The sequence below is a fragment of the Hippichthys cyanospilos genome, chromosome 14 (assembly GCF_059441005.1).
Source record: "Hippichthys cyanospilos isolate Australia breed blue-spotted pipefish chromosome 14, RoL_Hcya_1.0, whole genome shotgun sequence".
Taxonomy (NCBI): Eukaryota; Metazoa; Chordata; class Actinopteri; order Syngnathiformes; family Syngnathidae; genus Hippichthys; species Hippichthys cyanospilos.
Window position 1 is genome coordinate 8,062,665 of NC_142382.1, and position 14,995 is coordinate 8,077,659.

The window sequence follows — 14,995 nt, forward strand, 5'->3', positions numbered from 1 at the left end:
AATGTGCATTATGTAATAGCGACTTTTAACATTTTTAATACAATTCAGTTTCTGTTAATTCAAGGGGAAGTCATATATATTTGATTTAATTGCACACACGTCTTTGAATTATATATATATATATATATATATATATATATATATATATATATATATATATATATATATATATATATATATATATATATATATATATATTTATGCGAATGTATTTATACTTTTTTTGTAAACATTTTTTGTTTTCATTTCATCTTGTATACAGTATGTGTTTACCCGGAAGTAAATTCAAAAGTTGCAAAAGGGCCGTGCCATACACTGGCGCCGATCACAGTGACGTCACAAACGTGGTCGACAAAAACAAAAACCAAGTGGGCGACACTCAAAAACCAAGAATTAAGAATTATTTTCTTTTTCCAAGTGACTTTTAGTAATTTTACTTTTTATGTAGTAGGGTGCGCATTTATCAAAGTTGAGTGCACAACGGGTTTTGTTATGCAATAAATCACGGGAAATCAAAGAAATTAAGATAAGAAAAGGTGTAAAATGGTGGTTGTTCCCACAAATTATTTAAATAAATAAGGACGCCGTACAATGATCGCGAGAGGCGCGATCTACTCTCTCTCTCCTCCAGGTGGTGGTGGTGGAAGCCCAAGCTCTCCTCCCCTAACCCCAGCTGACTCGCCCGCCCCCGGTGCGCAGGGCGGTTGTCAATCCCTCCACATCACTCTGCCCACCCACCCTTTGGAAGCTCCTCCAGCACGACAGGTACGCCAAGGGGGGGCGGAAGACAGGCCGGTGGACGCGGCGGCGCTTTACTTCAAGTTAGTGATTGTTTTAGGACGGCAACTTGGGGGCAAACATGACGGAGCAAGGGAAGAAGTTGATACTGGTGGTGATTGATGTTCTCTGCGTCTTCATCGGTGAGTTTTTTTAGTTACACTTTGCGGGAAATTTATAATTACCTTTAATTGTTCAAGCGTCGTGAGTAAATAAGGGGTGCCATTGATGCAAACTGACGCATGAGATTGCTCAACACAAGCACATGGTTTATCCATTTATCATCATATCGTTGGCCACACAACAAGTTGCACCATGCAGACTAGACGAGAAAACACGCAGTGGTGGATACAAAGTTGGTGGTTTAGTGAGGTATTTCTCAACTTTTATTGAGCCAACGCACATATTTTACACTGGAAAGCACTCTCAAAAATGTTGCTCAAAAAATGTTTGTGCGGTGACAGTGCAAGAACACAAATCACTCTGCTTGTCATTATACGTCGCTGGCAATGATAGACGAAGATCAAGTTATTGGATCGTTTCCTATGGCAAATCGCATGAGAACTCTTTCCACAGAAAAAAGCGTTGGAATCACCGTGTTAGCGTACCAGCGTTGGTAGTTGTTCTATGTCTGTCTATCTTGTTCAAACAGGCCACAATGTTTCCCAACACACACACACACTTTAAAGAATGCTGCAGGGTCTCGTGTTGCGCACACACGTTCACACAAATCTCTGTGGGATTTTTTTTCAAGACTGGTGCCCTTTTATCTGGTTGTTAGATTTGTAAAAACACATCTGCTAAGTTTTTGTATGTGACAAATGTGATCTTATTTTACAAACTTGATCTAATATGGTTTTACTTAAACTCACAATACTGGCCAAACACATTGTAATCATTCATGTTTTTGTTCATTCAACGAGTAAAAACAAATCAAAAAATATATCTGTTACTTTAAAGTTCCTGTAAAGCGAAAATAATAATTTATTCTCAAATCACCTCATGAATCTATTAACTGAAAGCCAATTCCACACAAACGCCAGAATTAATAATGTGCATCAATTTTTTTTAAATGTTTACTGTGAGATTATTCAAATTATTCAATTGATACACATCCACAAAGTAGCATTTTGATTTCTCAATCTTTTCATAATTTGCACCTCAGTGTTAGTTGCTTTAACTAGGAATAGCCATGTGTTAATGCTAGTGACTCCGCCACAAAGGTGTCTCATTAGCTTGCAAGATACAGCTGTAAGCCTAGAAGTCGGAAGCTACGTATATATTATTTAAAAGTCAACCATTGACAAAAAAATAATAATACTAATCGTGGCTCGCTAAGTTTCCCTCTAACCAGCTTTTAACCTATGTGATGTCATTGGAATTTGCATTTGTGATCTGTTCATGCAAAAAGGGGTTCCTATCCTCAGATGTAGATTTGAGTCCATAATTCATTGTCAACTATTTTGTCAAATTTTTAAAAACACATCTTCATTTCCCTGCCTTAGTTCAACTACACATGTTGTTATTTCAAAGGCAAATGATTTAATTGTGATTCAGTTACTTGTTTTGTCCATAAAATGGTCCAAAAATGTTGATCATTGTTCTCCAAAAAAAAGCAAATGCTTTATTTCGATTCAACTCAAAGACTGCTTTCCTGGATGACTACAGAAATCGGATAACATTTCCTGTTGACATGCTGACATTCAGAAATTTAGACAATTGAAATTCAAAAACGTTATCCAAATGATTCATCAATCAAAAATCTATTCATGATCATTTGGATGTTGCTTTATCGTTGCAGAAAAATTCAAACACATGCAATTTTGATTCATCCTCACAGAAAAACAATTCTAATATCAAGTGTTACTCTTAAGAATATGAATGTTTATTCGGGTGTCTGTCTTTACTTACTCCACCAGCATTCCTAATTTGTTCATGTGTTGTTTGCACATTTTCTGATTCTTCATGTCTAACTTAAACAAACACAATACCAGCTGTGTGTGCATACACTTGCAAACAAAACGGCCTGTCACGACTTGTTCGGGTCTCCTAGATGACACTAGAACTCGTCAGAATTGACGTGTTCCAGGTGTTATTGCTGTCACATGCTTGTCAAATCCATTTTCAGGTGAGACGATACCGACAAAGTTGTAATGTTAGTTGATTTTTTTTTAACATAATTCTTTTATTGGCAATAATTTTGGTGGTGTTCACAAAGAATTTCTGCAGTCCAGCAGTTCATGACCCCCTGTGCTGAGAATCTTCATGACCTTTCAGCCTCCACTAAGGATTACTGATTGGAAGCGAGAGTAAAAATAGATGGTGCAAAGCTCAGGTTTCAAGTGATTTAAAATGGAACGGCTGATTTAACTCTCTGAATAGCCACAGAAAATAGTTGTATGATGAGAAAGTGAAAAGGATCGTCCTAGCACGTTCCATTTGGACATAACATTCTATTAATGTAGAGGTCCTTAATCCCCATTTGGTACTGTACCATACAATTATTCTGCATGAAAACAGAAAAAAAAACATGGCCCGATCTGAAAAATACAGCTACCTGGTGACTGACAGGCAGGAATGATAATAACCATTCTCTACTTTTTTTTTTTCTCACCACCCCTTCCCTCCTTTAACCACTTGATGTATTTGCACACTGTCAACACTCTAGTCGCCCTTTTTATGGGCAGTCAGTCCCATCTCTAACTCCGTCAGGCTAAAATGTACTCTGATTGAGTATCAGGATCAGTCAGTAGTTCTGTTGTACTTTTTGAGTTGTGATGGCATGACTTCATGACTATTTATGCATGTGTGTGTATACATATGTATTTTAATGTCTATAAGTATTTGTGGATAGTTGAAACCAATAGTCCCCATACATATGTATGCACTCAGTTTTTTATTCAGCTGCACTAATAAAGTACTTTTTTTTAAGTCCTTATATTTATTTATGTGATAGTGGAGCATATATGCCCAATCGGTAATTTAGTTATATATATTATAGACTGACCGAAATATCTGTCCTACATTGAACCAATCCCTCTCAAGAGGGACCAATGGTTTAAATAAACTTATGACATGAGGGTTTAACAGGAGTTTTGGAGGAATCAGAAAATCTAAATTAATCCACTTTAGTGCCATGACAGGAACAGTTCATTTTTATTTTCAAATTAAGAGCAAGCTAATTGGAACATGAATGAACCTTTTGCTACTTTGTGTTAGAGTGACTCCCGGACAAAACATTTTTTTCTTTTGTTAAGTCTAATATGGAAGCAGATTGTCATTAATGGCACACTTTTCTGGTAGAAATAAGTACATCATCTTCTGCACTTTGTTAATAGGTGATGCCACCACAAATGTAGCTTGAAAGTTTATTAAATCAGACACAGATGGCAGAGCACTGCATCCGAAACCTTGTCAAGGCGTAAAAATTATTTCAAGAGGGTGCATCAGTTAAAAAAAAAAAAAAAAGGGAGAACCACTGATTTAAACAATCATTAGAAAACATCCACCTGCCAAAAGTGCGTATGCATGTTTGCGTGTGTGAGACTCTGTGTGCGTGTGTGTCTATATGTGCGATAGATGGAGCTGGAATGTGCTGAATGCCCACATTGGAGCTAAACTCTCAATCCATGTTGTTTAATTTGTCCCATTCCACCTTCGTGGTCAAATGTCTACTCTGTCACTTTGTGTTATCCCTTCATCAATGACCATTGCCCTCCTGTAGAGCTGCTACCCACTTGCACACAATTTAAAAGCCAACATTTTTATAAAAATCCGTGTGGTTTTTTTTTTGCATTAGAAAGTTAAAATATGTTTTCATAAATAAAAATACTGTTTCAAGTTTACTTGTGTTTGTAAGCATTACCTAGGATTAATGCAGAAAACAATAGGGAACTTGAAATTTTCATTTAATGATTTAAGAAACACTGAATTTTTTGTTTTGTGACTTTTACAACAAAGATGTAAGTTGCCTAAAATGTATTTCTTAATAAACACAACATTATTTAAATATGAAAAGTTGTTCTATAAAATATGCTTAGACATTTCAACAGTTTTTTATATATATATATATATATATATATATATATATATATATATATATATATATATATATATACTGCAAATGAATAATGACTCCAAATATAAGTTAGTGGCCTCCTTGACTACTACTAATCATTTGTAGCCCTGAAAAGAAAACATAATCGTCACTAGAGATTCACTGTCCTTCATATGCTGTTTTGTAAGAAAGATTAAATGTCATTCTCTCTCTCACACACACATACACACACACGCGCGCATCCACACATTCTCAGTACCTGCCAAATATGTGTCATAGTAAAAGTGGGAACTATTGACTCTTGCTGCCTCACATTCCCGTGTGAAAATGAAAGTGAGAAGCTGAATAGAAAGTGTGTGTTTTGCTGTGTTCCCATCATGCCTTTCATTTCAGTTATGTTTCATGTGTGCATTGTTCATGTAGAAATGTATTTTAAAAATATCCCACGGTCAGTGCAATACCTCTTTGTGGGGTACCTGTGTTTCTTATATCAAATTTCTTAAAGGTCTTTTTTGTTGTTGGTTTTTTTTTTCAAAGTTTTACTTGATGTTGATTTGCTTCTTCTTTCACATCTATTCCAAGAAAACTGTCCTGTCTTGTTTTCAGCCTATGTCCCACAATGACCTTAAAAAATGACAGCTGCAAAAAACATCAATGAGTAGCACAAAAATAGTTTATTAAACTTAGATAAATAAATAATGTAACTCTTCAAGGGGGTTTGGTGTCAAAGTGGTTAGCACGTCTGCCTCACAGTTCAGAGTCCCCAGTTCAACTCCAGCCTTCCTGTGTGGAGTTTGCATGTTCTCCCCAAGCCCGTGTGGGTTCTCCCCCGGCACTCCGGCTTCCTTCCACACTCCAAAAACATGCGCGGCAGGTGTATTGGTGTGTTGGGGTGTGTGAATTGTCGTTCGTCTCAATGTTCCCTGCGATTGACTGGCAACCAGTTCAGGGTGTCCCCCGCCTACTGCCCGAAGTTAGCTGGGATAGGCACCAGCAAGCTTGTGACCTTTGAGAGGGTGTAGAAAATGGATGGATGGACCTGACGCTCATTAAATCGAACACTTCTTTCGCTCCACCCGCCACGAATTTGCACCTTTTGCACATTTGCATTGACTTATAATATTCATGAAATGTGATACTTTATTTTGCATCTGGTGTGAACATTTATAACACTGCTGCAGGGCGCCACCTGCTACAGTATAAGCTATACTATTAGCTTTATGATATACAGTAAAATAATGTAAGACGAGGCAATGTTTCACATTTATTGCAGCAAATATGCAGTTGTATTACATGGATTCCTCCTAGTGTTTCATAAGCTCCTTCTGAGATCCTGGTGTCTTGATTTGTGATTGGCTAAGTGAGGATTGCACAAATGTGTCTGGAGTATTTAGGGTGACATTTGAGAGGAACGTTTGAGTTTGATTTTTTTTTTTTTTTTTTTTTGGTGGCAGTCTATTTTATTTAAAAATTTTGTTTTCTGCTGTTGAAGAACAACAAAAAAAAAAACTTTATCGTGGACAAAATATAGAAGGAAAAAGAGCAAGGTGACATGTTGCCTGTTCAATAAGACTCCAGTGTGACGTGGACTCAGCAGACGTCGCAAATTGCCACAAAATGTAATTTGTGTGTTGATTCTGTCCTTCCAGAAAACAAACAAAAACATTCACCTCCAAAGGCTTACCTGCTTCCATCTCTGCCACCCTAGTTGGTCCTCGGGACTCTTGATGGTCGAGGCCCTGAAAAACAGGAACATTTTCCACTTCCTGCTGGTGCAGAGGGTCAAGAGGAAGTTGTACTTGTGTCTGATCCCAAATTCCATCTTGTTTATTTTTCCAGCGTTGAATCGTGGGGGTTTGGGAAAGCTTGAAGCCATCCTTTCCCTTGTTTCTTTTAAAATCTCTACTAAGGGAATTTGCCACTTCCAAGACCTGCTACCATGCTAACGGAATGCTAATGGTAGGGCTGCACGATTATAGCCAAAATAATATTCACAATTATTTTGGTCAATATTGAAATCACAATTAATAATCATGGTTACTCATCATGTTTGGTCAAACATTTATTGCCCATTTTATTTTTTTAAACAAACAGCATATAAACACGGCTTCAAGGCTTGATACTTACAAATACTAATAATAAACTAAAATAAATAAAGTGAATAATAATTAATGCCCTGGCACACAGGGCAACACAGTCAACTTACTTGTTGAATGTAAACCAATGAAAAAAATAAACCTACTTAGAACCAAGCACATTATTTACTTTTAAGCAAATTTTAATCAATTCGCAGTCAAAATGTATACTGTTCTGTATATATTAGGAATCAGGTGAGAAACTCAACGCCATTTCACATTGGTAAATAATATATTAGGGTGAAAAACATTGCCCCCAGGTGGTAGTGCTTGATTTGACTTGTAAAGAAAAAAAAGTGCTTGACACTTTATATGTAAATATCGCCATGGATCATCTTAATTGTGATCACAATTAAAACTCAATTAATTGTGCAGCCTTATGTGATTGTGAATCAAACCACCGTGTAATTTTTGGTCTACACCATAGGTGTCGAACTCCAGGCCTCGAGGGCCGGCATCCTGCATGTTTTCCGGTTTTCTTTCCCCAACACACCTGATTCAAATGATTAGCTCATTAGCAAGCTCTGCAGGAGCTTCAAAATGATCCCAATCATTTGAATCAGGTGTTTTTGAGGGAAAAGGTTTGAAAACATGTAGGATATCGGCCCTCGAGGACTGGAGTTCGACACCTGTGGTCTACACTGCCGTTTATCGAATCCAAATCAAGTTAAGAATCCAAGTCAAGTCAGACTCTACATGGCCCGTGTTCAAGTCCAAGTCCAGATGAGATCCTGAAGACAAAGTACTATTTTCACAAAATTAGACACATTTCATTATGCGCAACAGTTCAAAGATAAAACATAGACCAATCAAATTACTTTTTACCAACCTGGAAAAAATGTACAGAATTTCATTTGGTCCAAGACAACCTATATTGGGTCCGGGTTATAGTACTACAGACCTATCCTGTAGTAACAGATCTCCATTGTAAAATGATGACGACACTTCATAACTGAAGCCAAAGCTACAAAATAATTCATCTGTGGCCTTAAGTGAAAGATTGTTCACCAGCCCTATACTGTAAATCCCTAGACTTCAACTCTAGAGAGCATGCAATTTTGCCTTTCTAAAGAAAGGGACTTAACGATAGTAATTTTCCTACCAAACAACACAAACACTTTATGATTAATTTTCTCTCTCTTTAGTATTCCCTGTATACTTACATGTAATACAAAGAATCCATTTCCTTACTGATTGCGCTGAGGAAGGAGCCGGATGGTGGTTTATCGCGCTGGTGTCTTGTTTGTTTTGAAGGCAGACCATTGCACAACTGCGGCCAACCATGCGGCCACACTAGCAGCAGACATCTGTCACACAAGCACTCGCTTATCAAAATGTTATGCTTGCACCCTGCAGAGTAAACAGTAGCTGGCTGGGACGTGCTTCAAAGACGGGTGCAGCGCACGCTCGACTTGTCAAAATAATGGACGTGACATTTCTGAGCCAAGGGTGGGTGGGGGCGTTTCTTTCATTTCAACCTATGTTGAATGAAGGCAAATTATGAATTGGAAGGATGTCTCCACTACAAAGTTTTTACTATCCATTTTTGTGCTTGTATTTGTAATTGTCTTTTTTTTCCTCTAACCAGCTTAATCACCATTATTCGCCCTGGTTAACAGGAAAGTAGTAAGCATGTTGAAAATCATTTATCTTCAAGTGTTTTATTGTCATATTGTAGAGAATTATTGTCACATGTATAGCTGTTCACATCCCCAAGCAGACTACATTCCACAATCGAGCAAATAATAAAGTGATTTAACTGGATAATGGAGTGATAATTAAAGTTTTTGTAGTTTATTACAGTTAGAATCAAAGTAAAGTTGTTGTTTTTTTACATTATGTTCTATGTGGCCTCCCTAGTATAAACAGAGAGTTCTTTGAGTGTTGTTGACGTGGAAAGCTATCAACAGGAAGCCTAAACAGGAGCACCATCGATGTCAATCGAAGTCAACATTTCGAGGTTTTTTTTTCTCTACTTAACAGGAATAAGCAGAGAAAAGGTTTCGATTGCTCTGATTTGATCATTAAGCTGGGGAAAAAAAACACTACATATAGTCTGTTAGAAAGCTTGAAATTGACAGGCAATGTCTGTCTTTTAAAAATGTCTGGCATCAAAATAGTTATTATTGTTTGTGGAATACAATTTAAGCATCAAAATCCACTTGTTTTCATCCATCTGAGGGGACTGCCATTCTGTCACTTTCCACCAATTGAAAATGATATCCCAGATGCTCAGTGCTCAGGTCACACCTCAGCTTGTGAATGTCTCTGGACTAAGCTCAGAAAACAGCTGAGCCATTATTAGCCCTGATTTGAGCTCTAACTGATATCATTTTCAGTTGAAAAGTGACAAAATGGCTGTCCCCTCAGATGGATAAATAGGGTGGATTTTGCTGTTTAATTTAAATTTCACAAACACAATATTACATTAATCAGAATGCTATGTTTAGACTTTTGGGCCCATATAGAACAAATCTTTGTCAAAGTTTTTTTTCTACTTGGTTTCCTCTTTCAAAAATATTGATATAGGTAGATATTCGCTGGCGGATTGTATTCTTTGCACCGGGTCATCTTGTGTATGTAGCTTCTTTCAATCGCAGCGAACCGATCCCACACTCTGGAGGAAGGAAGCAATGTGTTAACGGAGAACTCTCTTTCTCCCTCATACTTCATAAACCTAAGCTTAAGAAAACCATCCATTCTTCCCTGGTATTAGCTTTGGCAGCAAAATGACCAGTTCAGGAAAACAGGAAAAGTCATCTGAATTGTGGACTATTGTTCTGCTCAGATTTAAGAGACAGCAATATATCCTCCGCTCTTTAATTTTACTTGAACTTTGAGTCTTTTTACTCATCAAGCATCTGCTTGATTTGACTTTTTTTTTCCCCACTTGTTGACACAGTTTGATAAGGGCCATGACCAGGCACAATCAAAGGTTGACCTTGGTCACGTCTCCATGGCGACGTATATGACACATTTCATTGGCGCGGCCGAGTCGAATGTTTTTACTGTGTGGTTTTAGCTGTTTCCTGATCAGCGGCTCATTGTGTCGTGAAGCTGCCCCTTTGGATGGACCCTAATCCCCTCCCACCACACCGGGGGTCCACATAATACCACTGAACAACCGTGTCATGACCTGTGTGAACTTGGAAATGTTACAGCTGAATAACACAAGGTGCATTATGTGTGCTTAAAAGATGAAACCATTTGAACAAAATTATCCCTGTGCATTGTATTAATTGTATTATCTGGAAGTCAGTCAACTAAATTCCTCAAAATTCTTACACTACCTGCTCCAATATTGACATTATGTATAGTCAACTTTCAGCCACTAAATTGCCAGGTATGCTGAGGCACATGTTTTAAAGAAAGCCCTCGATACACCAGAATGCCCAGCATGGCGCAGAGATATGAACCAAATTCCCAAACAGGTGCATCAAACCTTGCATTGGCACAAAAATCAATATATATATTATGCCAGATTTTAGGCCGAGCTCATGTGTGTTATGGCCAGATATCGTAATTTTTATTGTTGCTGTTGACTTGTCTTGCTCTGGACTCAGTTTAAAGGGCTGTTCAGCTTTTTTGTGCTCTTTTCTGCCCTTTATTGATGTAGTCTTGTCTTAATCTATGGTTATGTCATCTTTCCCTCCCCTTTCTTTAGACTTGGTCACATCAGGTTTTTGGATTTTTTTTTTTTGTGGTCTTGTCTTGCTCTTTAGTCTTGGCTTGGTATGATCTCATACTAGATAATGATTTTGTTTCACCTTATGATGTGGCTTTAGATTGTCCTATGCAGTTATTCCTGCTGTTCTTACCACAAGACCCATTTGTCTTACTTTTTACAACCACGTGCCTGTTTCTGATTTCAAAGTTCCCTCTGGGCTGTAGATTTTAACTTAATATGACTAAATCCACAAATCAATTGTGCTCTTCTTCCCCCAGCGGCCCTTCCCTCAGCCATCCTGACGTTGATGTTCAGACCGTACCAGAGAGGCATCTACTGCAACGACGAGAGCATCAACTACCCTTACAGGAAAGACACCATCTCCCATGGAGCAATGGCCGCTGTCACCATCACCAGCTCTATAGTTATTGTGAGTAGATGCCAGTCTTGACAGGTTTGGACAGATTCTGAAAAACTGGGCATTTTCTCAAATTAACAAGGCGGTAAATAAAAATGAACGTTTTTTTGTTTTGATTACTGATTTGGTCTGCAACATCCTTAACCTGAACATGATGAAATAGGCTAATATATTGATGATTGTTTTCAACAGAAAAAGCATGTTGTTGTAAAAAAAAAAAAAAAAAAGAAAAAGATTTAACACAATAATATTCAATCTGCTTTCCTAGAGTCCAGCAAAAATATGATAATATTTATTGTTTAAGCAGAAATTCAAAGGATTTGGACAATGTTTGTCTCTAACTGATTATCAAAAATGTGGATTAATTTGATTATTGATTAGCTGGATTGATTGTTGAACCTTGAGTAGTCTTACATCACACTCTCAGATCACTAGCCAAGGAAACACCATCAGCTTATTTTCATGCAAGGCAACACGCTAAGGTCACTACATTACTAACATGAATTGTTCTTGAATACCTGCATTGCCAAAACTGAAATGTTAGCGATTTTATGTCAGTCTTTTTTGTTGTGTATGTTTTTGTTCTTCCGCTTGTATCTCATTTAAACAATTCTGACCTGTGATGAAGACAAGTTTGACTATCCTGCTGAACGACATGCTTCCGCTCCTCAGATAACAACCGGCGAGGCCTACCTGGTGCACACCAAGCGTCTACACTCCAATTCCCAGTTCAACCAGTACCTATCAGCGCTCTACAAGGTGGTGGGCACCTTCTTGTTTGGGGCGGCCGTAAGCCAGTCGCTCACAGACCTGGCCAAATTCACCATCGGACGACCCAGACCTAACTTTTTGGCTGTGTGTGCCCCCGCGAGCTGCAGCGGGTATGAGCCACACATCAACTGCACCGGAAACCTGCGCAACGTCACTGAATCCAGGTGGGTTGCCAATTTTTTTTTTTTTTCTTTTTTTAGTCCATATTCAGTGTGTGCATATATGTGTGTGTGTGTGTGTTCATTAACAGCTGTTTTTTATTGGTCAGGTTGTCCTTCTACTCAGGCCATTCATCATTTGGCATGTACTGCATGCTCTTCCTTTCTGTGAGTTCATACAACAAACACATGCACATATACATACACGTACACACACTGAGTGTATGACGGCGCTGCATAGCTGTATGTTCAGGCCCGTATGCAAGGCAAGTGGACACGCCTTGTGCGTCCCACAATCCAGTTTTTCCTGGTGGCCTTCTCCTTGTATGTGGGCTACACACGCGTCTCCGACTTCAAGCACCACTGGAGCGACGTGCTCGTGGGACTCCTGCAGGGGGCTCTCATCGCAGTTCTCACTGTGAGTACAGCTTCTACATCAGCAACAGTTCATTAAACTGTGTGATTTGGAAGATGCCAAAAAGAAGTCATAAAAAAAATATATATAATGTTTTTCACATTATGGTCATGACATTTTGTGGTCTGTTAACATTCAAACATTTTTAGCCTGTAACATAATGTTTTGATCATTTAAATTACTGTATTTTCCACACTTTAAGGCTCACCTAAAAGTCTTTGATTTTCTCAAAATCTGATTGTGCACCTTATGATCCAATGTGCCTTTTACAGCAAATAAACCGTGAGTTTCCATTTTTGAGGGATAAAAAGAAAACCAATAAATTCTTCCATTTTTACCTCTGCATTTCAGTTCTAAATGTAGTTTTTACAACTGATTGTTTTTTTTATAACACACTGTTTGACATTTTGATATGCTATATATGCTCCATTTGACATTTTGATATGCTATATATGCTCCAATTTTGAGGAAATTTATATGGGGACATGACGCAAGAAATGTGTTTTTATCAAAGGAATTGTGATTTTGTCAAATTAATCCAAGAAATGTTTTTAAATCAACAAAACAATATATTTTATGTTTTTTGTTTGCAATTTGATTTAAAAAATAGGGTTAATATTTAATTGAATCATAATTATATTCTTTTAAACTCTTGTTTCATCTTGGCATTGATATAAACAGTCTTTTAATATACTGTAATTAAGGGGTATTTTTTTCCCCCATTCTTCAGCTAGTACTCTCCACAAATCATTTTAATCTTAATTTCTAATTAAAAAGTTTGACTGACGTATCTGATTGTTTTGTTGCCATTCCCTTTAGTGCAGCTCCATCCAGTGGATGCATAACGCAACCCCAATCACTACTGTGGCTTCTATTCTATGCACCTTATAATGCTGCTCCTTATATAGTGCTCTTTATATATGAAAACAATTTTAAAATTGGTCATTTATTGAAGGTGCACCTTATAATATGGGGAGCCTTATAGTGCGGAAAATACGATAGGTGTCTTGCAGTAGGGACAATGTAACTGCTCTCACCTTCTTAGGATTGAATTTGGTATTCCACAATGGAACAGCGATATGAGATCGGAAATGCATTTTATGGATTTTATGCCCCTTATATGTAATTCTACATTTTCATTCTAATTTGGATTTTTATTTCTCATTCAGGTTAAATACGTCTCGGACTTCTTTAAGCAGCGTGGAGAGCCAGCGTGCACGCGGGCGGACACAGTCGACGGCGAGCATCTAGAATGCAAACCCAGCCCACAACGCACCAACCATTACAACTACTCGCCACCCGTATGACCTGCCAACGCACAGCCACCAATGCCATTTCATGTCCATAACCACTAGCGGGAACTCTTCAAACCCCCCCCACCAACAAATTTGAAAAGCTCAAAACATAAAGTTGTTTTGATATGTGCAATCATACAATGCTTTTTGATACAGTTTGCTTGGAGGATTGATGCTGTGACTTGATGGAAAAAATGTGTGAAATATTCAAGCTGTTTTTATTTTTTTTTTTAAATTTTGGATAAGACTGCTTCTCCACTAAAATCTTATCTACAAGCAGACCACTCACTGCTTAAGCTAACACATTTTATATACAGTATTGTTTTTTTGTGCATCACTACTGTGCCTTGTCTAATAAACTGTGCAGTTATTTTTGACAATGTTGTAAAATTCATGCTCTTCAAAATAACGCATGCATTATCAGTTAGTGTTTCATGAATTAGTGTTCAGAAAATGACAAGGCTTCATTTTCACCAGACTTAAGGAGAGAAAAAGACATTTCACCAGAATTAACTCATTACGTTGCAGTTATAATATTACGGGAACAACAGACATATATCAAGAGATACTTTGATAGTTCTCATTTGACAAGAATTAGCATATATTTTCTTTTGTTATAGATATTTTAACAGGATCAAGTATCAACACATTTCAGAAAAAGAAAACATTGTATGTTTTTATTCATTATAAAAGATGTGATCGTTCCAGAAACAAGCCATTTTGTACTTCCATGTTTATATAAATTAAAAATGGGGAAAAAAAAAATCACAAAATATTACATAAGTAATTATAAGAAAGGATGCAAAGACCTTTTTTCAGATAACTTCTAGTCATTTAAACAGAATCAAGTAATTGTGAGAGGGAAAACATTTAATAGGATAGTGTTTTAAAATGTCATTTAAGAGTAAAATTTCATGAGAAATTTGTATTTTTGAAATAAAAAGATATTTATTCACTGCCTGTCAAGTGAAAATGCATCATTGATGCCTATAACTGTCTGTCCGAGCTGCTTTTGTTTCTTTTCCAAGGCTGAACGATGCTTCAAGCAGAATGACAAACAAAAGAAAAAAAGATTTAATTTGACGCTTCTGAGAGACTTTGGATGGCGTCTAAAAAGTTTCCCTCGGGGCCTTGCAAACGGGAACGCTTTTGTGTGCATGAATCCAGTTCCTTCCTGCCTTTTGAACCTGTGGAACCTTTTGTGATCGTTTCTTTCCTTTCTTACTTGTAAATGTTTTTTAGAGTTGTTTTTCTATGACAGAGGTTCTTGTGCTTTTGTTGCGGTCCAGACTCTGGAGTGAC

General features: G+C 37.4%; 1 protein-coding gene across 1 annotated transcript; it reads left to right on the top strand.

The window, feature by feature from the left end:
* The first annotated feature begins 419 nt into the window (after positions 1–419).
* LOC148412803 (phospholipid phosphatase 2-like) lies at positions 420–14,073 on the top strand. Its single transcript, XM_088434080.1, has 7 exons — positions 420–765; positions 839–920; positions 10,915–11,066; positions 11,727–11,989; positions 12,094–12,151; positions 12,225–12,401; positions 13,568–14,073. The coding sequence occupies exons 1-7, from the start codon at positions 592–594 to the stop codon at positions 13,703–13,705; spliced, it is 1,044 nt and encodes a 347-aa protein (XP_088290206.1). The 5' UTR covers positions 420–591; the 3' UTR covers positions 13,706–14,073.
* The last annotated feature ends 922 nt before the right edge of the window (positions 14,074–14,995 follow it).

Bases quoted from the DNA above. Each gene is read 5' to 3' on its own strand.
- LOC148412803 (XM_088434080.1), top strand. From the start codon at position 592: ATGATCGCGAGAGGCGCGATCTACTCTCTCTCTCCTCCAGGTGGTGGT. The intron at 766-838 runs GTACGCCAAGGG...TGATTGTTTTAG, and splicing joins AAGCTCCTCCAGCACGACAG to GACGGCAACTTGGGGGCAAA. The intron at 12,152-12,224 runs GTGAGTTCATAC...GGCGCTGCATAG, and splicing joins ACTGCATGCTCTTCCTTTCT to CTGTATGTTCAGGCCCGTAT.